This window comes from Peromyscus eremicus, chromosome 14 (assembly GCF_949786415.1).
Source record: "Peromyscus eremicus chromosome 14, PerEre_H2_v1, whole genome shotgun sequence".
Classification (NCBI taxonomy): Eukaryota; Metazoa; Chordata; class Mammalia; order Rodentia; family Cricetidae; genus Peromyscus; species Peromyscus eremicus.
In genome coordinates this window covers 84,114,685-84,141,105 of record NC_081430.1, presented here as the reverse complement: position 1 = coordinate 84,141,105, position 26,421 = coordinate 84,114,685, and the positions used below count along the sequence as shown (strand labels likewise).

At 50.6% G+C, this 26,421-nt stretch overlaps 1 protein-coding gene across 1 annotated transcript; it reads left to right on the top strand.

Moving 5' to 3' along the window:
- Positions 1–1,058: 1,058 nt before the first annotated feature.
- Tgfb3 (transforming growth factor beta 3) lies at positions 1,059–24,960 on the top strand. The gene is made up of 7 exons (XM_059279682.1): positions 1,059–2,542; positions 11,761–11,924; positions 12,193–12,322; positions 18,300–18,407; positions 20,215–20,386; positions 22,734–22,887; positions 23,808–24,960. Exons 1-7 carry the CDS (start codon positions 2,197–2,199, stop codon positions 23,964–23,966), a joined length of 1,233 nt encoding a protein of 410 aa, XP_059135665.1. The 5' UTR covers positions 1,059–2,196; the 3' UTR covers positions 23,967–24,960.
- The last annotated feature ends 1,461 nt before the right edge of the window (positions 24,961–26,421 follow it).

Below are 26,421 nucleotides of genomic sequence, written 5' to 3'. Positions count from 1 at the left end.
CAAACGGCGGTATTGACACCTAAGAGCTGTGTGACCTTAATGAAGTCATTTTTAAGGTCTTGGGATCTCCTCCTAGATAGTCATACAAGTTACAAGTCAAAATAATGCCTTTTCAGATTAGATAGCCTGTGATAGACATCTTCATTACATTGAAAAAAAAGTGAATTGTGCCTCAGTTTCCCCAGTTGTAAGATACTACTTTAACACCCCTTCACTTGGGACTTCGGAGCCGGGCCTATAGAAAGAAAGGGTCCAGAAGGCTATAATCAGACACGGGAAGAAAGTGGACAGCTCGGCCTGGGTCAGCCTGGGGGGAAAAAGACCTAGAAACCCGACCGGGAAATGGGCTGGGGCCAGGTGCTGAGTCGTCCGACCGGCCGGGAAGGGAGCGGCGCTCACTTGCATGTGGGGCCCGGGACTTGACGGCGGCGGGGTCTAGTGGTGCTCAGCGGACCCGCGGGGTCGAGCCACCGAGCCTCCGTCACTGGCGGCCCGGCCTCGCCAGAGGGCACCCTCGGCCTTCCAGAAAGCGCCATCATTTTACTCAAGCTGCAGCCGCCCGGCTCCCGGATGGTCAATGAAGAACCGCAGCCAGGATCGCGGCCGAGCCGGGTTCCACCCTCGGGCCTGGAGAGAGTGGCCCTCCCGCCCGGTCCCGCTCCCCTTAGCAGACTTTGCGTGCGTCCCCGGCCCGGCCCGGGGGCGATCGGGGACGCGGGGGAGGCGAGAGAGCGGGGCGGGGAGCGTGGACTGACAGCTGGCCCCGGCGCAGAGGGGCCGGGGTAGCAGGAGGGAGGGGGCTCGGGAGTAACTTTCCAGAAAAACAGCCAACGTGTAGCAGGAATGACTCCAAGAGGAGGGGAAAAAGAAGAAAAAAAAAAAAAAAAGTTCAGTTACCACGTCGAACCAGAGGACTCGCAAAGTATTTTTCAAATGGGCTCGGCTTTTCCTGTGCCTGTTTAAAACATTAAAACCGTGTAGCAAGAGAGGCTGCGTGCGCTGGTCCCTCCCTCCCTCCCTCCCCCACCCCAGGCCGAGACGTCATGGGAGGGAGGTATAAAATTTCAGCAGAGAGAAATAGAGAAAGCAGTGTGTGTGCATGTGTGTGTGTGTGAGAGAGAGAGAGAGAAGGAGGAGAGGGAGAGAGAGAAGAGGAGAGAGAAAGAGAGGCAAGGAGAGGGCCGAGTGTAGGGGACTGAACCGCAGAGAGGCAAGACGCGAAGAGGCTTGCGGAGGAAGGAATACCGCTGTCCGGAGTCAGCTGTGCGGTGAATCGGCTTCGATTTTTCTTTTCCTTTTGATTTTTTTTTTTTCCTCCCTAACGAGACGCAAGGGACAGGAGCCATGGCCGAGGGAGAAGACAAGCTGAGATGCTGGTGACCGTGGGTCCAAGTGGATTATCCGAGCTGTCTCCAAGAGGCCTGTCCTCCCTGCTGGCCAGTTGTACATAACCCCTCATCCCAGCCAATGAAGAGGAGAGGCAGCGTGAACAGAGTCATTTAGAAAGCCCCCCAGGAAGTGTAAACAAAAGAGAAAGCATGAATGGAGTGCTCGGGAGACAAGTGTGTCCTACACTGCCCCCACCTTTAGTGGGGCCCACGGCTGCCCAGCCCTGCCTCTCCCCACATACCCACTGGTGATTTTTTTTAAAAAAAAAAAAAAAACATTTTTGTCTTTTCTTTTCCATTCTCTTTTCTTCTTCTTCAGGGCAAGGCAAAGACTCTGATTTTTGGGACCCAGCCATGGCCCTTCTGCACTTTCTTTAAAATACCCACTTTCTCCTCATCGCCAGGCAGCATTTGGCAATATCAGATATCCGCTCTATTTATTTTTACCTAAGGAAAAACTCCAGCTCTCTTCCCACTCCCAGCTGCCTTACCACCCCTCCCAACCCTCGGCTTGCCCTCCACCTGGCCTGCTGGAGTCAGAGCCCAGCAGAACCTGTTTAGACATATGGACAAGAATCCCAGCGCTCCATCGCACACAGTCCGCTACTTCTTCGTCCCCCCGGGGTTGCCAGCGCTTCCTGGGAGTCCCGGAGCCCTCACAGTGCAGTGAGTTCATGCACCCTCTTGCCAAACCTCAGTCTTTGGGATCTGGGGAGGACGCCTGGTTTTCCTCCCTCTTTCTACTGGGGTCTCCTCCTTGCCAGGCCTCCCCCGCCCCCTGGCCTCGCTTCTGGGCTCACAGAGGAAGATGCACTTACAAAGGACTCTGGTGGTCCTGGCCCTACTGAACTTGGCCACGGTGAGCTTCTCTCTGTCCACTTGCACCACCCTGGACTTCGGCCACATCAAGAAGAAGAGGGTGGAAGCCATTCGGGGACAGATCTTGAGCAAGCTCAGACTCACCAGTCCCCCCGAGCCATCTGTGATGACCCACGTCCCCTACCAGGTCCTGGCACTTTACAACAGCACTCGGGAGCTGCTGGAAGAGATGCATGGGGAGAGGGAGGAAGGCTGTACCCAGGGGAACACCGAGTCGGAGTACTATGCCAAAGAGATCCATAAATTCGACATGATCCAGGGGCTGGCGGAGCACAGTAAGTCCAAATGCTTGCTCGGTGTCTATTCTGGAGGGGATGAACTGGAAAAGGGAGTTCCACGGGGTGGTGTGTGTGTGTGGGGGTGCCTGGTGGTGGTAACCCAGCAGAGTGCCCCAGGGTTCACCACAGAGGTCAGGCCTTGCAGCTGCAGCTGGGGAGGTGGGTGGGAAAGGAGACAGACATTCCGGTAAGAGCCAAGCGCTTCCAGAGGCCAGGAGTCCCGGAGCCAAGTGGCATTCTGAACTCCCATCACATGCTTGATGGATGTTAACTTGGGACTGTATTGTGCCACCTAAGGAAACATGTTCCCACACATGTGCCCGTACAGGTTAACTGTGAGCACATGGGTTCCATCAAGGGGTAGGCTGGCTGGCCCCCAAATCATCATGGTCTTCCGAGTCTAGACAGCTCCACATTCTCCCAGCTTCTCTCTGCTTCTGGTGCCACATCTCCGGGTCAGCTTTCCAGCTCTCAGGAAGCACCGTACCTGCCCCAAATTCATTTGTCAAGTTTTTTGGAAGCCCAGGCAAGATATTAACTTCTTGCAGCCTGGGCCCTTCAGTCTAACGCGCGCGCGTGCGCGCGCACACACACACACACACACACACACACACACATACACACATACACACACGTGATCCATGTGAGCTGGGCGGGGGAGGGTAGTGCATGTATATCCCCACATACGTGGACTCTTACATTACTCAGTAGACAGACTCATATGTGTAAAGTGGGGCCTCCGGGGTTAATGGATGTAGGAGTGCAGGATGGAGGCCCTGGCTAACCCAAAGCATCTGCCTGCCATGGGGGTGTGGGTGGGAGGGGACGGTTGTGGGGGCGACGGAGATGTGTGTCTGGGAGCGTTCCTTCCCAGGAGGCTGCTGTCTGCGGAGGAGCTGTGAAGCTTCTGGGCGAAATGTCTGTGTGTGTTTGTACACGTGTGGAAGTCATGTGTGTTTACTGAATGGGGATTTAAAAACTCTCAATACAAGAGAGAGAAACTGGCAGATGTTGAGACACTGACAGGCCAGGAAAAGAGGAATGTGAGCTGCTCTGGGCCTGAATCCGGGAGCAGCTCCGTTTGCTTTTCCTGCCAGCAGGTGTCCTCCGCGCCCTGGTGACTTCAGCCCAGGCCCACCTGGGAGGTGGGCAGTGCCCAAGTGGGGGTGGGACGATGGGAGGGAGCCAGGAGGGTGGCACAGTCAGAGTGGCCACGGGGCAAACAGCAGGAGGCTAAAGAAACCTGGCTGCAGAGAAGGGACAGGAATGAGCGCCAATGGGTGGGGTGGCTCTCAAGGAAGATGCAGAGGCCAGTAGGGAGCTGGCCTACACCAGGCAGAAACCTGTGGTTTCTGGAGCTGGGGTGAGGGTGTTCTCTGTGCCATTTCCTGTGACTACCTGGGGTGTCCTTTCTTAGGATCTGGCTATTTGTGGGGAGCCAAGGATGGAAGCAAGGCAGACCTAAAATTCCCTGCTGAGGGTCCCCCTCACTGGCGTAGGGTCAGGGACTTCCAGGTGACCACAGTTTCCAGTCTTCCCAGCCTAGATGAGCTGAACCCTCGACTCCTTGCTCACCTACCAAAGCAAGTTGTAGTAGCCACAAACACCAGAGAAGGTCACAAGCCTGAGGAGAGTGGAGGACAAGAGAGAAGGCTTGGAACCTTCGTAGTCTGGGTCAGGAGGAGAGTTTGAGGAAAGAGGGATTCTGAGTTATGAGGGCCCACCCCATCTGGAGCCCTGCACAGAAAACAAGCAATTCACAAGGAAACAAGGCCACACAGGTGTGTGTGTGTGTGTGTGTGTGTGTGTGTGTGTGTGTGTGTGTGTGTGTATTTTGCACAGAGGCCACACAGGTGTGTGTGTGTGTGTGTGTGTGTGTGTGTGTGTGTGTGTGGATTTTGCACAGAAACCCGGGGCGCAAAGGGGGCAGCCTCAGACAAAGCCAAGACAGACCCCTACAGATGCTCAGTTCCCAGTCTGTAGCATCGAGGGAAGTTCAAGACAGGGGGTGAGACATGGCGGCTATGGAGTCATGGTCTAGCCTGTGCCAAGTTAGCACAGTGGACAAGATTGTCTTCTAGATGTTGAGGAGGATGCAGTGTTCAGTGGGACACAGGCCATGCCACGGAGGCTCACGGTACCATCAGGAAGCAGGTCCAGGCTCTCTGCAGTTGGTACAGGTGACACGGTGAACAGCCACCAGCCTGGGCCTGTCCTGCAGCTGGTCAGGTGTGGCTCACCCTGGCTGAACCGGGCACACTCAGCACAAAGAAGGCCAGGCAGCTTCAGAACAGAGGAGAACTTCTTTTGCTGTTGTTGTTCTTTTTTTTTTTTCCCCTCCAAGACAGAGTTTCTCTGTGTAAACCTGGCAGTCCTGGAACTCACTCGGTAGACCAACCAGGCTGGCCTCGAACTCACAGAGACCTTCCTGCCTCTGCCTCCCGAGTGCTGGGATTAAAGGCATGCGCCACTGCTGCCAGGCTGAACTGAGAGTGTCTGGGGCAGGCTCTGGGTCTATGCTGTTGCCTCGTCAGTAGCTCTGTGCTGGCTCATGAGATGATGCTCACTTCCACATTTTGTCACTAGCAGAAGATGGGCATTTGGAGGGAAGTGACAACAGGACCTGGAACAAGGTGACAGGGACCCATAGAGAGAAAAATGGAAAGAAGGAATCATTTCCAGCAGGAGGCGGGGCACCAAAGTGAGAGTGGAGAGAACGGTCCGTCTTATGGCTCTGCCCCATCATGGCGAATCTGTCAAGGGATCTAACCTAGAAAGGATGTGTGCAAAACGCATGCTTAGCGGCAGTGTACGTGTGAAATGCACAATTTAAGGCCACCTTTAATCTTGAGGCTCTAGAAGAACCTTGGCCTGTGACACAGATGACTCCTGGGTTAACCTCACCAGGAGGGGACAGCAGCTGCAGCCTTGTCACCCAGGTACCTGGTTGCTTGGGAATAACTGGATTTGTTTTCAGCTCTAACTGTTGGAGACGGGACTGGAGATTCGTATGCCACACATACTCCCCCAGCTTCAATGAATGGATTTCCGTCCTCTTGGAGACAGTCTCAAGCAGGTTAAGCAAGCTCAGCCATGTGATGTTTCTTCCTAGAGCCTCAGTTTCTCCATGTGAGGTCATCTCAAGGTTCCCTTTCACTTTGAATGAATTTTTGTCACATCTGGGGATGATTTGCCTGGGTACCTGCTGGGAGATAGTGGCAAGACTCTGTAACCTTACCATTTTCTAAGATGTTGCCGTGGGAGACGAGTGAGTGCTTTCTCTGGCACAGGTAGTGGGGGGAAGGACACCATCTTCTTAATTCTGTGTCATCCATGCAACCATCAGCCTAAGCATCATTCTGGCTCAGATGAGTTTATGTCTTGTGTGAGACTCATTTTTATCAGCCTAGGGAAGGGCTAAGACAAACGCAGAACTCCCCGGCGAGAAGAATACCCGGTGTTTTGAGCTTTCTCTTGTGGTTGCCATCTGTAGATTTTGTCCATTTATGAAATTTCAAAGATAGTCCACGTTGAAAGGACTCATATGCCACAGATATCAGTGTTAGACACACAGTAGGGCTCTGGCTATGGGGGCGGGGTAGAGAGAACACCCGGGGCCCATCTCTCCTTTATAGAATAGGGGTAAGTAGTATGGAGACATCCTGGGGAACTTGTGCTTTCAACAAGCTTAAAGATGGGGTGACCCACGGGGCAAAGAGTTCCCTTAGAGGGGTTGTAAGCATAAACGCCTTCAGAGACTAGGTTGGGGATGCAGATGGTTCTAGAGGAGCAGCTATGGCCCAGGCACCATGGCAAAGTACTTCAGGTCATGCAGAAAGTAGGTGTATGTGGTGGGGTTGGGGTGGGAGGTTCTGGAACCTCATTGACCTGCTAAAAGAGGAAGCCACTGTGTGGCTCTTACTGGTTTTTGCATTCAGGAATGTAGGTCCAGCTTGACTATCTCTTATCATTTCCCAGGATAGCAGGGAATCTGGAAATTTGGGTGAAATCTCCCAACTTATAATACAGACTGAAAATGTTTATGGGCTTCTACCACAAAACTTTTAAACATTGGCTAAACAACACATCTAATTCGTTTCGAGGTTAACCCATGTAAAGTTTGAGACATCCAGGCTGTACTTTCTCAAGCTCCCAGCACAGTGGAAGCCACGGTCCCTTTCTCAGAAAAAAATGATAAACTTTGCTTTTCCATCCCGGCTGCACACTGGAAACATCTAGCAAACTTGGGAAAACTGCTGTGAACCCACTCAGTGCAGTCAGTTGCTGGGTAGTGGGGTCATAGTTCACTGCTTTAAAGACTCCCCACGTATCCCTGCTGGTCATATCATTCCTCCATTGACTCCCACAGAAATGAGGTGTTCAAGCCCATCCACACCTGTCTGGAAGCACTTCAAGAGGTAGTTAACTACACAGACAATTTCCTGGGTTCTCCGTAGATACTATGCATGCATCTTGTGGGTTGTGTGCTATTGTTACTTCCTAAAGCAAAACAGATGAAAGACTGTCTGTCCCTACGCAGTGTTCCAGGAAATGGAAACATTTGGCAATAATGTACTTTACAGAGGTGACTCCTGCATCTACCCCTTGACTGTCAAGAGCAGAGCTTGGGCACAAAGGGTCCTGGTCATTGAATCTAAGGCAATGTTGGGATGCCCGGGCCATTTTGAGGAATCCCCTCATATTTGTTGCTGAAACTACTATTATCTTCCCATTGGATAATCCCCCAGGCCCGCTCTTTCAGGGTCTCAGATTCAATAAATGGGGTGTGGTCAAATCCCACCTGGGTTCAAATCCCACCTCTGCCATCTACTACTTGAGGGACCATGGAAAACCACTTAGCTCTTCTGATGTCCCATTTTCCCATGGGTAGAATTTTATATATTCTCTTTATTTTCAAGTATTGTTAGAGGAGCTACATAAAATGTAAAGTGGTATATTATATGTTTTGCTTATTTATTTACATGATTCATTCCACTAGTTATTTTAAGCTATTTTTGTGGGAGCCCACAAAAGCTTCCTAGTGAGATCTGAGCTTGCTTTACACAGCAGGGCTGCATTAGGGGATCGCTGGACCATGTGCATGGTCACCAGGTGTTTGGGATGCTCTGCACTTGGCTGTGCTGGGGGGAGGTCTTTTGCTCCACTCCTTAGCATTCCTTTAAAAGCCCTTTAGTAGAGACAAAAAGGGCTGGTGGGTTTTGACCCAGGCTCTCCCGAGGCTATCCTGTGTTTTCTATCTCTCTCCTCTCTATTTCTATCTACATAGTCCTCATTTCTCCCTGCTCAAGAGTACCCTGGGGGAAAAAGTGGGGGCAGGCCCCCACATATTTTTTTGTTTGTTTTGAAATCGGGTCTTACTATGTATTGGTCCTGAACTCTTAAAACTTTCTTATTAGATTTATTTATGTGTGTATCAGGGTACCCATGTATGCTTGCACGTGAGTTGAGGCCACACAAAAACTTTCAGAAGTCTGTTATCCTCCAGTGTGGGTTTGATCCTGGGATCAAACTCAGGCCATCAGACTTGGCAGCAAGCACCTTTACTCACAAAGCCATCTTGCCAGCCCATGGTCTCAGGCATTTTTTAAAAATCTTATGGACATAGGTGTTTTTCCTGCGTGTGTATCTATAGTATATGTGTACCTGGTGCCTGCAGAGGCCAGAAGGGGGTGTCAGATCTTCTAGAACTGGAGTTACAGATGGTTGTGAGTGCTAGGAATTGAACCCAGGTCATCTGGATGAGCAGCCGGTGCTCTTACCACTGAGCCATCTCTCCAGTTCTGACTCAGGATCTTGATTCCCCAGCCTCAAGCCCCCCAATTGCTTCCCATTCCTTCTTGATTCACCTTAAAATTTTCACTAAGAGGGGTCTGTCACGGGGTACAGGCACATGAGTGATGGAGTGGAAGTTAGCAAGGAGAACATCATTGGGGCATCCTGAGGGCTCTGTTAGGGCATCGCCTTCCCTGTTTCCTGGCTGCCCACTGCTTCCCCCTCCACTCTGGCCCCATCCTCCTTAGGTACCATTTCCTATTTTCTTTTCCCCTTTTATACCTGGGTGTACATTGCTATGACTCATGCTCTTCTAACAGACAGTTACTGCGGAGACCAGATTGATGACATCTTCTCCCAGACCAACTCTCAGTCATTGGAGGGTCACTGGTCCAAGTGTTTGTCCACATCCACAATTACAAACCTGTCAACTTACATATTAAATTGCTGGGGATGTAGCTCTGCTATAAAATGAGTGCTTTGTGGAGAGATGTTTTAGTAGTTAAGAATGTGTGCTACTCTGGCAGAGGACCTTAGTTCAGATCTCAGCGCCCACATCAGGTGGCGCACGACCACCTCTAACTCTAGTTCTAGGGGATCCAATGCCCTCTACTGGCCTCCCTAGACACTGCACTCAAGTGTACAAACTCACACATAGATACACATAAGTACACAGAATGAAAAAAAAATGAAATATTTTTAAACATGTGCTTTGCATGTGAGTGGTTCGGGATTCCACCTCCAGCGGCCCTCCATACAGACCCATATGAGAACTTCCATCACTGACTCCTCTCTCTGGTCCTATTTGGACTGACTTAGAGAATAATTGGCAGTCTTTGTTCCTTCAAGGCTAATTATCAATCAAAGCTTCATTAGCTGGTATTCACACACTTGTTTCCTACATCTGTTCCATCAATTTTCCTCTAGCCAGGAATGTCAGGCCCACCAGATGGCAATTTCCAGAAACACCCACTCATCTCTCCCTAAAGCCCAGGAGCATGCTTGCTGGTTTTAGGCCTCAGATCTGCCCCGCCTAGTCCATGACTCCTAACCCACCCCTTGGGGTGCGTACCCGCTCATCCCAGCCATGTCCATTATGTGTGGAATCTGGGTCTAGGAGCTTGAATTTCAAGTCCTGGCTGTTGTCACTCTTTGTGTAGAAAGGATTTCTCTGGTGTTAATGCTCTCAGACCTTGATGTTGTAAAGGACACCGGGGCGGAGAGGAGACAAAGGCTTCTGCTCTCCTTTGCCCGGCTCAGAACCGCGGAGAGCATCTGCTGCCCTCTGGCTGATGGGTGGGGGTGAAGAGAACGGCGTGATGACACAGGCTGGCATAGCACAGGCCACCAAGTACAGAGACCCTCTGTGCTGGCTAGTGTGATGTCAACTCGACACCAACTAGAGTCATCAGAGAGGACAGACTCAACTGAGAACAGGCCCCCATGAGATCCAGCTGTAGGCAAGCCTGTAGGGCTTTTTCTTAATTAGTGACCAACGGCGGAGGGCCCAGTCCACTGTGGGCGGTGTCATCTCCTGGGCTGGTGGTCCTGGGTTCTATAAGAAAGCAGGCTGAGCAAGACATGGGAAGTAAGTCAGCGAGCATCACTCCTCCATGGCCTCTGTATTAGTGTTCCTGCCCTGTTTGAGTGCCTGTCCTGACTTCCTTCAGTGATGGACTATGGATGAGCAAGTGTAAGCCGAACAAAATCTTTTCTCCCCAGATTGCTTTTGGTCATGGTGTTTCATGACAGAAATATTAACCCATAAAGAGAAAGTAGCTGAGACAGCTAGCTCTTTTGATTTGAAATATATTTACATATATGTGTGTGTGTGTGTGTGTGTGTGTGTGTGTGTGTGTGTGTGTGTGTATGTATGTATATATCCACCCCAGACTCGAGATCTGGCCTCTTTACCATGGAAACTGCCCTTTGTTTCGGTCTAAGCCACAGCGTTGACTCGAACACTTGCTGTAGCTCCCCATTGTCAGTGGGATGAAGTCCAGGCTCTCCGTTTGACACTTGAGAATCCCATCCTTCCTTCTCTTCGCTCCAGCTTGCAGCTGTGGCTCTGCCATCCACTCTGGCCGGTCTCTGCCTCCCGGAGTCCCTCTGTGTCAAACCCTTTGTCCTCCTCTACCGTCCTCCTGCAGGGTGCAGATTGCTGCCACCCACCCACCCACCCCTTCCATCGATTACGTGTCCCTGTTTGAGCCTTCCTCACGTCTTCCTGCCATTCCTCTGCATCACCAAAGGTCCTGGGATTTGAGTCTGTGTCACCTGAAGGCAGGGACTGTGGCTTCCCATCATCAGCATCACACCTGGCTCATAGTACTTATTTCACTTATGTTTACATTTTAAAAGATTTATTACGTGTGTGTGTGTGTGTGTGTGTGTGTGTGTGTGTGTGTGTGTGTGTGTTTTGGTCTGGGTCTGGCTGTCTGTATGCCTCAGGGGGCCAGAAGAGGGCGTCAGATCCCTTGTAGCCAGAGTTACGACCAACTGGTTACAAGCTGTCCACCATGGGTGCTGGGAACCGAACTTGGGCCCTGTGGAAGAGCAGCAGGTGCTCTTAACCACTGAACCTTCTCTCCAGCCCCTATCCATGTTTAAGAAATGAATGAATGGCCAGCAAACAAGAACATGAATGAATCAGCTAGCTCTAAGGCAACTAAGCAACTAACTAGTATTTTCTCAGAATCTGTTTTGGTGTGATTTATTGATTGTTTTGTTTTTGAAACTTAGCCGGGGCTGGGAACTTGCTACATAGCCCAGTCTGGCCTTAAACTCAAGCTCCTCCTGCCTCAGACTCCCAAGTGATCATATCACGGGGCTGTGCTGCCAGGCCTGGCTGAGAATCTGTATTTTTGAAAGATTAAGAGAAGTAGTCTGGAGAGCTTAGCAGTTTGCCGATAGCAAGACAGTGAGAGCGGAGCTGGAGAGATGGCTCAGCAGTTAAGATCACTGATGCTCTTCCAGAAGACCCGGCTTCACTTCCTATCATCTGTGTCAGGGAGCTCATAATGGCCTGTAGCTCCAATTCCAGAGGATCCGACGCCCTCTTTTGGCCTTTGTGGGCACTGCACATATGTGTGCACATACATACACTTAGGTTCACACTCATACACATAAAATATATAATTTTTTTTTTAAAAAAAGGCAGTGGGCAAAGGGGACAATTACACTTGACTGTCCAGTCTCAATCCCATGTCCTTTAGCTCCAAGGTCTCCTTGCTCCTTGCTTAGGACTCTGTATGACTCCGGGATTACCAAGAATTTTCCTTGCGTCTCCACCTTCAGGTCTGAGGTTTCAAGCCTCTAGGAAGGTCATTAGACAGGACTGTGGCCACTTGGCGTGTGTCTGCTGGCTGGTAGCACACTGGGCCCTCACTCACTCCGCCTCTTCCCATTGCTCTTCCCTCTAGATGAGTTGGCTGTCTGCCCCAAAGGGATTACCTCTAAGGTTTTTCGCTTCAACGTGTCCTCAGTGGAGAAAAATGGAACCAATCTGTTCCGGGCAGAGTTCCGGGTCTTGCGGGTACCCAACCCCAGCTCCAAGCGCACCGAGCAGAGAATTGAGCTCTTCCAGGTACATCTTCCAGCTGGAAAGCACACACTAGACGCCAGCCTCCTCCATGCCTGGCCTCCCCTGAGAGTGGAGTTTGAGAGAGCTGGTCTGAAGCTGACTCCTCAAAGCCTCTGTCATTAAGAGGGCCGAGTTACCTGAGGTGCACAAAGGGCATGGTGTTCAGAAGCCATTAGTCACCCCTTGCTCGGCTCCCCGGTCCTGGGTACTGTAACCTATCCCTGGCACTCCATCCTGGCCTCCGATGCTCACTCTTTCCTCCGCCTCACAGATACTTCGCCCGGATGAGCACATTGCCAAGCAGCGCTATATCGGTGGCAAGAACCTGCCCACGAGGGGCACGGCCGAGTGGCTGTCTTTTGATGTCACCGACACTGTGCGGGAGTGGCTGTTGCGGAGAGGTAGGTGAACTCTCAGCGGGAACATTTCAGCAGGAACCTCGGGTCCCTTCAGCCTCATGAAAGGGAAGAGGAGAGAAGTAGGGGAGCCAGAGACTTGGGTTCAAAGTCTAGCTTTCTCCTGACTCTTCTCCATGCCATCATTAAATGCTGGCTCTCAGTCAGGCCCTGGGGATTCAGCAGCGAACAAGACAGGGGAGAGCTCAGATCTCATGGGGCTGTCATTCTGGCGGCAGAGCCAGTGAACGTATTGATGAGATGACGTGTCAATCCATGGTAATGCGTTGAAGACTAAAGAGTCAAGATGATGGTGGCTGGGCGCTCCACCACTGGCTGCTCTGAGGAGGTCTCTGTGAGGAAGGGAGTCTAACATCGAGATCCAAGTGATGACCATTAAGGTCAGGAGGCCAGGTGAGAGGGGCACCTAAGCAAAAGAAACAGTAAGGCCCAGGCCCCTGGGTGGAACGCAGCTTGATTTGTTGTAGCAGCAGTGAACAGACCGGAACACCGTGAACCGAGGTCATCTGGCCAAGGATGTGTCAGACCACGGGACGGTTTGGAGCTTACTCCAAGTGTGATGAGTGCTGTAAGCAGGGTGTGCATGTGGGTGCCGTGATGTGTGGCTTACCCCTTTAAACAAAAGCCCTCTGGTTGCTGTGAAGTAAAGGGAAAAAGCAAGAAAAACATTTAGGGAGCACGGTGTAAGCCTAGATGAGGGTGGCAAGGGCCTGGGCGGAGTCAGTGCTGTGCATATGGAAATCACATGGGTTCATTCTGTAATTTGGAGGTTGGGCCAATAGGCTAGTATTAGGTATGCTATGTGAAGACACACGAGCAATCTCAGATGACATTTGAGGTTTTCCATAGAACATCCAGGTGTACCATCAGCTGTTGGAAGAGGAAGGATTAGAAGAGACTTGGGGGCAGGTTCTATGAAGGCCAATTCAGTTTCAAAAGCCTGGTGTTGTAGAATATTATTTTAAGGTGTGTTACTTTTGTGTATGTTGCATTTGTTTTATTCTGTGAAGCTGTGTTACTGTGCCTGTCTAAAATACCTGATGGTCTAACAAAGAGCTGAACGGCCAATAGTGAGGCAGGAGAGAGAAGTAGGTGGAGCTGGCAGGTAGAGAGGATAAATAGAAGGAGAAATCTGGGAGGAGGAAGGAGGGAGAGGAGGAGGACACACATGACTCAACTATACAACCAGCAACAGAGTAAGAAAGTAAGATACACAGAAGTAAGGAAAGGAAAAAGCCCAGAGGCAAAAGGTAGACAGGATAATTTAAAGTTAAGAAAAGCTGGCAAGAAACAAGCCAAGCTAAGACTGGGCATTTATAAGTAAGAATAACCTTCCGTGTGTGATTTGTTTGGGAGCTGGGTGGTGGGGCCCTCAAAAGAACAAAGGGCCCTCAAAGAGCCAAAAGAGCAAAACCAAACAACAACCGCCCAGTATCGCCGAACTCTGCAACACGTATATCAAATGCCACATGTCCCAAATGTCATCCAACTCACTGTGTCTCCTCATCTGGAAAGGAAGTACTGCTTCCAAGCCTGCAGGCTTCCCAGAGCTGTTTTAAGGGTCACGTGTATTAGAACTTTGTAGGTTTCAGTGCACCTTGTAAGAGTAAACTTTCATTATGTCAGACAAGGAAGCTAAGGTCCCGAGTCATGAGGTTCCTGAGCTTATCCAGCCTGGATAAGAACTTTTGTCCCCCAAGTCAGGCTAGTCTTCTGCCACCATGTGGGTACTTCCTGCTTTGACTGATGGGTGGTGGAGGAAGTAGTCATAGGGCATATACGGTCCCATCTGTTCCTCCTCACCCCACCATCAGCTGTGACACTGTCAGTCCATTTACATGCCGGTGGCCAGAGTCCTGGGGCAGGAGAATCCTTCGATGTCCTTGGTGTTTGAGAAAAGTGGGGTTGAAAGCAGAGGTCACATGCTGCCTGCTTTTATATTTAACTCTCGGTCAGCAGGACTTTTGTTGTTTTAAAATTTGGGAGGTTTTACAGAAAGCTGGGCCTGGTGTGGTGGCCTTTAATCCTAGCACTCTAGAGACAGAAGCAGGCAGATCTCTGAGTTCGAGGCCAGCCTGGTTTACATAGTGAGTTCCAGGACAGCCAGGGCTGTGTGGAAAGAAAAAACGAAAACCAACAAAAAACCCAACAAAGCAAAGCTTCCTGACTTTTCTTGACTAATTGGAAGCCTGGCCCTTGACCATGTACCAGAGCTGAGCAGTAGCCAGCCTTTGAAATGTGCTGTGCAGAGTGTTTCATCCCCAGGCCTCAGTGCTCTCTGTGGGCGAGGCTTCAAGGGGAGCTTCTCACTTCCACGATCCACTGGAGTCTGTAGGCATCCGGGTCTTCAAGCTCCCATCTACTGGGCTTTGTGTGATAATGGAGTTGACGGGTGGTAGGCTAGAGACCCTGCCCTGGCCCTTTAAGGAAGATAAAGCCTGTGAAAAACAACAGGACTCAGCCAATGGTGGCAACAGACGTCTCTCCACTCAGAGCTTACCACAGGCCAAAAAAAAACAGGGGGGGGCGGTTACGGGGAAATTCATCTTAGTTTGCCTGTCTGATTTTGATCAGCTCCACCTGGATTTCTCTGAAGCCCTGGGCACTTGGAGTGATTTTCTGTTCACAGCTGCGGGACTCAATGAGAAGTTTGTGTAGAACATGCTTTCCATCCTCCTTGAGACATCCGAAAAGATAATTTCATAATAAAGTCGGTGGGTCCCCCACCCACCGCCTCACCACTGCCAACTCTGAGGCTTGTTTTTCATTGGAACTTTCAGCTCACACGTAGGCAAATTCTGCCCGTCCCTCCCTTCCCTCCGGGGAAGTAGCTGAGGCCTTTGTTCATGAATCTCCTCAAGAGTTCATGGCCCCAAACCAGGCTGCAAACAGACTCCAAGTTGGAGCAGCTGATGGTGTGGATTGATGAGGACTGAGTCACACCTGTGGTTTGGGAGCCACTCAGGAAGCATCTGCAAGCCTGTGTGCTCCAGGTACCCAGGCTGCAATCTGAGGCCCAGAGCTGCCTGGAGCTCTATCCAGGATGGAGGACTCAGGTCCTTTCACCACGGTGCCGTTAATCACCCAGCCCACAGCGTCTGGGTATACAGAGCCAGGCTGGTAGGATGTGTAGTGTGGGGTCTCTTATCAGAACCCACAGCTCTCTGTCTTGAAATGACTATTCACTGATTAGGTGGGTATCTTGGGTAAACTACTTAATATCCCTAACTTCTGTGACCTCCTCTATACAATGGGCTAATGATGTTTTTAGTTTAAAGGGTTTTGTTTTGTTTTTTGACATAGGGTTTCTCTGTGCAGCCCTGGCTGTCCTAGAACTCACCCTGTAAACCAGGCTGGACTTGAACTCACAGCCCCTGCCTCTTGAGTGCTGGAATTAAGGGCATGCACCGCCAGCTCCGGGCAGTTTAGAGGATTCTTATGGAGACTACTGCTGATAAAGTCTTAGAGAGTTTGATAGAGAGTAATGTCAACGAAGGTGGTAACTGACCTCACCTCAGAGTCTTCTAGCTAAAGAGAACCATAGGCCAAGGCACCCCCCCACCCCCCACCCCACCCCCCCACCCCCCTGTCTCCTGCTGGTCACATGCACTCAGCCCTTTCCTTTCCCCCACCCATCCATAGACACGTTCACTCTCTAACACACAGAATCACGGAACTTGCTTACTCAGGTCTCTCCCACCCCACCTTGGACATCCTTGAACAGGAAGTGCTGTGTGTTGCTCTTTGCAGCTACTATGGCTCCTTCCACCTGCCTGACGCCAAGAAGAGGGTGGACCACGCCCGGTCATGTCTTCTCTAGCTGTCCCTCAGTAGCCTGGCTACGCTGACTTGTTTCCCTGTTGAGCCAGCCTTCTGGAACAGGGACCTTCTAGCTTAACCGGCACCCTTGAAGTTTTCCTTGGGGCAGAACAAGAACTGGTTGGAGTTTGGGGTTTATGGAGGGAGTGAGCTAGTTCCTAACCACTTTGAGTTCTTGTCAACGGGACCCTTGGGATGCCAGGCTCACACCATGGTGACTGGAATCACCATGCCCATACCAGTTTGCCTTGGAGAAGGATGCCGAACTAAACAGATTTTGGGGTGTCCTCTGATGACAGTAGATTTTTAGGGAGACGTCAGGTTGGTCCTGAGGCCGGATGACTACTAAGGTGACTTTAGGGGACAGTAAGCCAATCCTCTCGCTGAGATGTTCACCTGGAAAGGTCCATCTCTTGTGACCTTTCCTACACCAGCCACAGCTGGCTGCCACCCCAGGATTGGCAGAGCTCTGACCCACCAGGATTGACTATACCAGACCCAGTCTGGTTTTCTCTGTGACTATTTGATTCAGCCAAACTTTTTGGTTAGTGTGTGTGTGTGTGTGTGTGTGTGTGTGTGTGTGTGTATCTGTGCATGTGTGTGTATCTGTGCATGTGTGTGTGTATCTGTGCATGTGTGTGCACATATATGTAGAGGTCAAAGGTCAGCCCCCTCTGGTGTTCTCAGGATAGCCATCCACTTTGTTTGTTGGTTTGTTTGTTTCCAGAAAGTCTCTCATCGGGATCTGGGGCTCACTGAGTAGGCTAAAAATCAGGCCAGAGAGCCTCAAGGATCCGCCTATCTGTGGCTCCCCAGTTCTAGGATTACAAGCCTGTGTTACCACTCCTGGCTTTTTATGGGTTCTGGGAATCGAACTCAGGTCTTCACACTTGTGTAGCGAGCTCTTTAAAGACTGACCAACCATTGGCCCAGCCTTCATTTCCTTTTGTTTTTTCCTTCTCTTTACTTCTCTCAACCCCTTGTACCAATGCCTGTGCTGCTTTGACTTTGTTTACCGAAACGTCAGCCCCCAGCTAAGAGGAGGGAAGAAGCCCGAGTTGGCCTTTTGGCACTCAATGTCTGTCAACAAAGCCTGGCACCTCTAGGCTTGCCCAAGCTCATCCCATCCAGCCCATGTCATCTGGACCCTCGGGCGAAGCTCTCTGGAGCCACTACACATAGACCGGCCACTCTGTGTTCCCACGCTGCGCATCTAGTGAGCCGTCCACAGCCATCCCAACCCCCCACCCTGCTGACAGGCTTTTCAAAGAAACTTCTAAGTCATGTCTACCTCATTACATCCTCTTCCTCGAAGAAAATGTGGCCAACTATAACCAGTTTGCCTCTTCCATCCTCTGGAATAATCACTTGCCTAATCTCCACAGTGACGGTAGAAATGTTGACGTTATTTGCAATGATCCTGAGTCGCCCGTGGTGTGACTTCTAGCATGGATTTCTGACTCCCTCACCTCCACCCTAGTCATGCCCCACCCCCATCCCCTTCGCTCAGCTTTCCATTCTGTGGTCTTTAAATTCTTCCCGGCTCACAGGTTCCTCAGTTACGCCCCTTAGGCCCCGCCCCCAGCCCTGCCTCTTCTATCCTGTTCAGCAGGTTGACTCAAATACCTGTTACCCCAGCAGACACTTGAGTGATGTGAGCTTTTCCTTTCTTTCTGTGTCCTTGCATTTGGTTTGGTTTGGTTTTTCAAGTCAGGGTTTCTCTGTGTAGCCCTGGTTGTCCTCGAACTCGCTCTATAGACCAGGATGGCCTCGAACTCAGAGATTCGCCTGTCTCTGCCTCCTGAGTGCTGGGATTAAGGGCATGTGCTACCAACTGCCCTGCATGTCCTTTGCATTTTGTGTACATAGGCAGCAATCTCTTTATGGTGTCCTTTGAAAATGGATGACAATTCCCATCTGCCTCGAAAATGCCCAGTATTTACACTCCCACCTAGTTGTTCATAATGTCACAGAAATACAGGGACTGTGGCACCATGTGCAGGAAGCTCAATCTGAGCTTTGGAAGTGCTTTCTGTCACCTGTGACTCTCAATATAACTCACTTCTCCCCCTTGCCTGGATGGTGGGCATGCTGCCCGGTCACTCAGCGTTTCCCACCCCTGACTCTGGGTCCTATTTTGCAGAGTCCAACTTGGGTCTGGAAATCAGCATTCACTGTCCATGTCACACCTTTCAGCCCAATGGAGACATACTGGAAAATGTTCACGAGGTGATGGAGATCAAATTCAAAGGTACCGATGCTGAGGTGTGGTGGGATGAGGGAGTAGATAATACAGTAGGAGACCCCTTGGAAAGCCCAAGAAAAGGGACCAGTTTTCTTCATAGAGATGGTGGTTCTGCTCTTGGGTGATTCTGCTTTGCCATCAAAGGCCTGAGCATAGCATTCCGCTTAGACAGACGACATCAGCATCGAAGAGGCAGCAGGATTCTAGGGAGTGATGAAATCCTGCAGGCCAGCTGTCCAGGGAAGTAGGACAAGAGTACCTCTTTCATAAGCTCGGCACACAAAATGAGGTAATAAATGTACAACACTGAGCCGATGAATGCTCAGTAACTGACAGCTGTCTTCCCCTCTCCTCGAGGAAGTGAACTCCAGTGGGCCTGAACACGAGTGTCCTGACTACTGAGCTTCCAGAAGTTGCTGGGCCTTCTTGATCCTTGCCCAGGAATCATCTGAGTTAAGATGGTTGCTTCCCCGAATGAACGGTTGTCCACGGGCATCGTATAGAGTTGGCATGGCAGCTGAGAGGCTTTACAATCTCAGTTTCTTTCTTGTTGTTGTTTTTTTGAGACAGGGTTTCTCTGTGTAGCTTTGGAGTCTGTCCTGGATCTCCCTCTGTAGACCAGGCTGACCTTGAACTCACAGAGATCCGCCTGGCTCTGCCTCCTGAGTGCTGGGATTAAAGGCGTGCGCCACCGCCGCCCGGCTCAGTTTCTAATATACGTTCCAATTTTCTGGAAACTCTCTTTTCCTTTCCTGTCTGTTTTGGGCAGCTGAGAGGTGCAGTGGACTGAAGGCCATCTGGCAGAAGGTGAAGGTTGCTCTTGGCCTAGCATAGATCTTGGGCCAGCGCCTCAGCAACCTCCCCACCCCCACCCCCACACCTCCCATCACAAGGGCTCAACCTCAACCTTTTATTTATTTATTTTTTTAAAGCTAAGAGTTTGACCTCCAAGTCACAGTGCCTTCTGCATCCTCACATAGAGGGCAGGCTAAGGTGGTACCTTCCACCTCCACAATACTGTCCCTTGTGCATAAAGACTTCAAAAAAAGGGAACCACACACCTAGGGCTCCTATTTATCTTATATACCCAAGAGCCCCTTCCTAAGATCCAAGTTCCTCATGTAACTGTGCAAATTAGACTTCCAGATTCCTGCCCTGGTAAAGATAGTCAGCAGCTGTCCTTCACAAACGAGATCCCCAGGAGAACAAATCCTTCTAAGTTAGGTTCCTCCTTTTCAGCTGCATTTGGATTCTCTCCCCAAGCTTGTCTTAGGCTCAATTACCTCATCTGAATTTTACAGTGAGAACGCCTCTGAACCCCAAGCCCGGTGAGGGTGGCAACAGTCCCAGATCTTGTTTCTTGGGCTCCCACACAGGCTATCTCAAACTGTGACCCCTTAAATTGTCAGTGGGACTTCCGGGCTATCTGGACTAATGCAGTCTCTAGCAGGAACCCCAAAGTCTCAGGATCTAAAGTGGCAGCCCCAAAGAGTGTGGTAGGTACCCACCTAGTGGTGGGGATCAGGGAGCCCAGGATGCAGCCATCTCAGGAAGGGCGAATGGGCTCTTGTGCAGGCATTGTGAGGGTGTCTCACTTGTGTCTGGAAGGGTAGCCATGGTAACCATTGAGGTTTTTTTTTTTTTTTTTTTTTTTGATAATGGTTGCTCCTCTCAGTCTGTGCCTTCCTCTCTCACAGACTGTACCATCCCTCATCCTGACTGGGCAGTGACAGGCTAAGATGGGGTGTGGAAGCAGCCTGCAAGGACACTGCTTATTTTAGACAGGAGGTTGTGGCCTTGTTTCCCCTTGCAGGAGTGGACAATGAAGACGACCATGGCCGGGGAGACCTGGGACGCCTCAAGAAGCAGAAGGATCACCACAACCCTCACCTGATCCTCATGATGATTCCTCCACACCGACTGGACAGTCCAGGCCAGGGCGGGCAGAGGAAGAAGCGGGCCCTGGACACCAATTACTGCTTCCGGTGAGTTCTGGCCCCATGGGGAGTGAGGTCAACCTTCCCTCCTGTGGCACCTGGCTTGAGATCTGAACCCCACTCAGCCAAGGGTCCCCGATGCTTTTCACAGACATGTCTAGGAAAGAAGCCTGGAATCGCTTCCAAACCTCTTGTTTTTCTGGGATCCCAGTATTTTCTGTAGCCTGGCTCCATTTAGGTCTGGATAAAGTAAGCGAGGAAAGCCACAGGAGGAGAATCTGGGATGTTGGCACTGGGGATGCTTGGGGAAAGTCTCCTCATGGTCTTCCTGCTTGAAGTACTAGCAAGGTGTGTTTGTGGAGGGGGGAGATTAATGCAGTCCCTCTTTCCCGTTGCCGTGACAAAATAGTCTGACAAAAACCAGCTTATTTTTGCTCACAGTTCAGATTATGTCCATCATGGAGGAGGGGACGTCAGGGCATCAGGAGCTTGAAGCAGCTGCTCACATTATATTCACAGTCAGAACAATGAACACATGCTAGTGTTCGGCTCACTTTCTCCAACTCCCACTCTCCTGCCTAGGGAATGGTGCTACCCACATGGGTGGGTCTCCCCACTTCAATTCATGTAATCAAGATGATCCCCCACAGAGGCCCTTCTCACAGGTGATCGTGGATTCTTTCAAATTGACAAGTAACAGGACCCATCACATCTATGCAGGGTTGGAGGATGTTACTGGATGGGGAATATAGGATGATCTCCATTCACGGGCGGAGCTATTGAGCTAGAGAATTACCAATGACTTCAGAAGGGACCTGCCTTCAGAGGCTGTCACCTCCCCTCCCTCCTAAGACAGTGTTTCTCTGTGTAGCCCTGGCTGTCCTGGAACTCCCACTGTAGAGCAGTCTGGCCTCGAACTCACACACAGTGATCCGCCTGCCTCTGCCTCCTGAATGCTGGGATTAAAGGCACCACCACTGCCCGGCCTGCAGCTTCCTTTCTTTATGAACAGCTGGACTGCTCACAGATGTGGGAGGGGTGAGAAAGCCTATATACCCAGGGCGAACACAAAGAAAATGACGTTGGGAGGGGTCTGAAGGATGGAGTTCTTGAGCACTGGGAGCTGGGAGTGCATTCATGGACACAGGAAAGGCTGGGGTTTGAACAAAGCCTTCCTTCAAGGACGGGCGAGGTTTGGATCTGTAGGGATCCAAGAGCAGGGGTGGGGAGCACTTCCAGGGAGAGGAGGAGCAGAAAGGGTCAATTGGCCAGAGAAGATGCCTCGCTGGAGTTGGGGCTGGACAGCTAAATACACTGTTAGAGATGGCCAGCTCAGGAAACAGTGGGAGAGGTGGGGTGGTTGCCCCCACCCATTCCAAGGCTGGCCAGCAGGTCTGTTCTGTGTATCTATTTGTCAGCCAGGCCGAATGCTCTTATCTGTGGACACCAGTGACTTCAGCCCTAGGGGATTTCTTGTGACAGACTTAAGGCTGTTCTGGCTGCTTGATTTTGCCCTTGAAGAGATAGACGTTCTGATCTCACCTGCTTTACGTGCCGGCTCTTCAGCGTTTTGCCTGTGGTCCTGGGGTTTTCTAGAACGCCAGGTGACTTGAGCCAACCGCCTTCCTCTCCCAGCTGTGCCTTTTCTAAATAATCAAGTATCTTTGCCAGAGTTTGTCCTACTTCCTGCCAACTTCTCTAGTTCGGGCCTGCCATTAATCAGGACTCATGACCACCCCTGCCTTCAAGGGTGGCCAGGAAAATGAATATCCCTGGAATGGGAAGAGTCGAGAAAGAACGGGGTTAGGAATGGTTATTTAAAATATAAACAACGGAGCCTATCACGGTTCAGTCTTTTTTGTTATTGTTGTTTTTTGAGACAGGGTTTCTCTGTGTAACAGCCCTGGCTGTCCTGGAACTTGCTCTGTAGACCAGACTGGCCTTGAACTCACAAGAGATCCACCTGATTCTGCCTCCCAAGTGCTGGGATTAAAGGCATGCGCCACCATGCCTGGCTATGGCTCAGTCTTAAAACCTATAAGAAATCAGATTTTGGCCAATAGCTGCCTTTGGAAGCAGTGACTTCTTGGTCTCTTCAGAGACCTGTTGAAGCCAAGGGTATATGCCGCCCACAGAGTGAGGAGGGGTTGCCAAATGGATTTCTGTAGACAACAGGATTGGAGGGGCATGACAGCCCTACACACAGCTTACCTGGGAGTCATGGTTGTAACCAAATGCACTTGAACCTGGGATTCAGTGGACTAGGTTTACCTCCTATGATGGCCTCCTATGATGGCCTCAGTACTCCACAAGCGGAAACAGGAAGATACACATGAAGCTTCTTTTATAGTCAGTCTCCCTTTTTGCTGATTTCCTGTACATGTCTTTATCATAGCAACTTGGAGGAGAACTGCTGTGTGCGCCCTCTCTACATTGACTTCCGGCAAGATCTGGGCTGGAAATGGGTCCACGAACCTAAGGGTTACTATGCCAACTTCTGCTCAGGCCCTTGCCCGTACCTCCGCAGTGCAGACACAACCCACAGCACGGTATGGAGCAGGGTGCATGATCTCTGGGCACTGGGGCTCTGCTGACGAGGTTACTTATCAGTAAGAGTGAATGAAAGATTGAATCTGGAATGAGTGATAATCCTGGATGAGTAAAATCTCTGCAGTAACATTCTGATCTTGGTAGGCTGGCCCCATTCTACTCAGTCACACTCAGAAATTTAAATTCCTACCACAGGGGGCTAGCACATGGGTAAAAAGTATGCTTAGCATGTGCAATGCTCTGGATTCAGTCTCTAGCACACATACTTGGATGTGCACACATACACACATATGGACACACATGCAGAGTTCCTACTCTAGTTTCAAGCATCTTTTTTTATTTACTTTGTACCATGGAAGTCATTCAACTGTCACATGACACCCTGTGTCATAGATGTTTGCACCTGGCTGGCAGGCTGTGGGGCCCAAAGAAGTTTCTATCCCTGCTAAGACAGCACAAAGTATGTAGGAACATTAGCAATAGAAGAGTGAGGGTCCACAGTGTCTGCAGCCTGCTCCCTCAGGGGGATGGAGAGCAGGGCAGTCATCTGTGAAGTTCATTTCCAGATAGCACACCGCTGCTGCATCTTGTCTGGGGCATGCAACCTGGCAATTACTAAATGTGCCAAGGCAGTGGTGCGTGAGAACATTTTCCACCAATGTGGAAACTTAGAATAAGGAAGACCTTTTGGAGGAGTTTCTTATCAATTGCAAATCCCCAGCAATGGTCATATGCTTCAGTCAGTAACACAAGTCCACCGAGCCTGCCTTCTGCCACACTGGATGACTGCAACTGGTCTCTCACCCAAACCGTTCCCATGATCCCTCTTAAACAGCCTCTGTGGCTACATGCTCATTCAGAACAGCCCCCAGAAATTTGCCTTGGCTCTCTCCTGCTAAATATGTGACCCCACCCACAGGTGCTGGGACTGTACAACACCCTGAACCCAGAGGCATCGGCCTCACCATGCTGTGTGCCGCAGGACCTGGAGCCCCTGACCATCCTGTACTACGTCGGCAGGACCCCCAAAGTGGAGCAGCTGTCCAACATGGTGGTGAAGTCGTGTAAGTGCAGTTGAGGCCAGCCTGCCACCAGCGGAGGGAAAACTGCCACCACTGACTGCTGCTTCTTGGGAAACCAAAGCGACAGACCTCACTCTGGAGGCCTGGAGCCCACAAGCCCTGGCTCCCGGCGAATGGCCGAGAGGGAGGCTTCCTTCTGGAACATTTCTTTCTGCTAGCTCTGAGAATCACTGTGGTAAAGAAAGTGTGGGTTGGTTAGGGGAAGGCAAACTCTTGAGAACATGGAATTTCTGTGGTGTGGACAGAGGTGGTGGGGTAGAGAAGGGACGGTGAGTCGACGTGGTGTGTGGCAATGGGACTCGGGCTACCCTAGGGAGGAGGTAGGGTGGAGTGGTTAGGTGAGGGCCAGACTGGAAGGCTCTTCAGATCTGAGGTCGGCTGTGTCCATTGAAGTACCATATCTGCTCTAGGGGATCGGGATGTCGTTTAGAGGAGGCAAGCATTTTTTTTTTTTTTTCAGACAGGTTATCAAAGTCCCCCCAGAATCCTATCTTGCACTGCCCAGGATTAAGGACAATCTGTTCTTTTTGCAAACTGTCCTCTCACACCAATCAGCATCACGAGTCATGACAGATAATGCAATTAGTTTCTGGGCTAGCAACTAGCTATCTTGGGTCCTCTGGAGATACTGAACTTGAAAGCCAAGGTCAGAATTTGTTCTCTCATGTCTTCCCTCGGGGCCCCTCCTTTTGCCTCCTTCCTTGGTCGTGTTCCCCCGTGGACATTTGCCTAGACACCTTCCAGGTCAGGGTTCACTCTCTGGATTCTGGGTCCACGCAGCCTGGGGCGTCAGGGATCATTTCCCTCTTACCCTCTTAGACTCCATGCTCCCCTGGTGTTCCTGGAAGCAGGTGCTACATGCAAGAGTATCTGGGGAGGCTGCACGTGTCTGACACCATGGCTTGGCCCCGGATGCACAGACTGAGGTATAAAGACAAACACAAATATTACTCTCAAATCTTTGTATAAATAAATATTTTTGGGGAATCATGGATGATTTCATCTTCTGGAAGGTTGCTTCTAGAACAGTAAAAACCTCATTCTAAGGTCTATGTCGGACTCCATACATGTCCTTTGCTTAATTTCACATTGGCATCGGCTTACCAGAGATAACTGGAATCCGGGCAGAGCATCTCTCATTGTTTAGCATGAATCCACTGGGTCCACTGTGTTGCCTCTAGCACCTGAGAAGACTGTACCATTGCCTGGGCACACTTCCCTCTTGCAGGGTGCATTATTCTCAAACATAGAGACAATGACTTAGATGTGTAAGATGTATAGCGACCTTGTGGCTCGGGAGAGATGGCCCAGCGGGTTGTGTCTGTTGTGCAAATGGGACCTCTGGACTACACACACACACACACACACACACACACACACACACACACACATACACGGAAAAAACATGGTCATCAAATTTCTGGACAAGGTAAGGTGTGCACCCTTGTGTGTAGAAATGTGCCAGGTAGATTCAATCTAAATGATACAAGCCACCAGTTTTGGAAATCTCACCTCTGCCTCCAAATCACGCCGAGCATTAAAGAAGCCACATGTGGCAAATGGTTCCCAGTGAGGCAAATTCCGTTATCAGAGCCAACCAGGAACTCCTTTTCAGATGGTGGGCCTCTTTTAGAGGCAAGAGATCCCAGGGCAATGCCGAATTCCACCGTGAGCCAGCAGAGCAAGAAACCCTCTGGTCTTAGTGCTCTTCAAAGCTATCAACTTTGGGTAAGATCACCGAGGCACAGGCGCTGTCTCTGACTGAAGCTGAAGCCTTCAGGTTGAAGGCTAGATGAGTGTGTACAAACCTGGTTCCGAGTTCAAGCCCAACTCCTGAGGTCGGCCACTGCCTTAGGGTTTCTATTGTTGTGAAGAGATGCCATGACCACGGCAAGTCTTAAAGGAAAATGTTTAATTGGGGTGGCTTGCTTACAGGTTCAGAGGTTTAATTCATTTTCATAATGATGGGGAACATGGCAGCATGCAGGCAGATGTGGTGCTGGAGGAGTAGTCCTAAATCTTGCAGGCAACAGGAAGTAGACTGAGACACTGGGCGGTATCCTGAGCACAGGAAACCTCAAAGCCCCTCCCCGCCAAGTGACACACTTCCAACAAGGCCATACCCACTTCAACAAAGCCACACCTCCTAATAATGCCACTCCCTATGAAATTATGGGGGCCACTTACTTTCAAACTACCACACCCACCAAGACCGTCTCTATGCTCTGTCCACGCCCAACTAATTTGTCCAGTGGCCCCTGTCCCTGGCTTGAAATCCTGGTTGTGGAAGTGCTGTCTTTGCATGTGTGTGTGTGTGTGTGTGTGTGTGTGTGTGTGTGTGTGTGTGCAGGGAGCAACATGCCAGCATGTCAGCCATGGGGTATCTGCTGCTATCCCAAGTACCAGTTTATTTTTGAGACAGGTTTTTACAATGTAGCTTGGGCTGGCCTG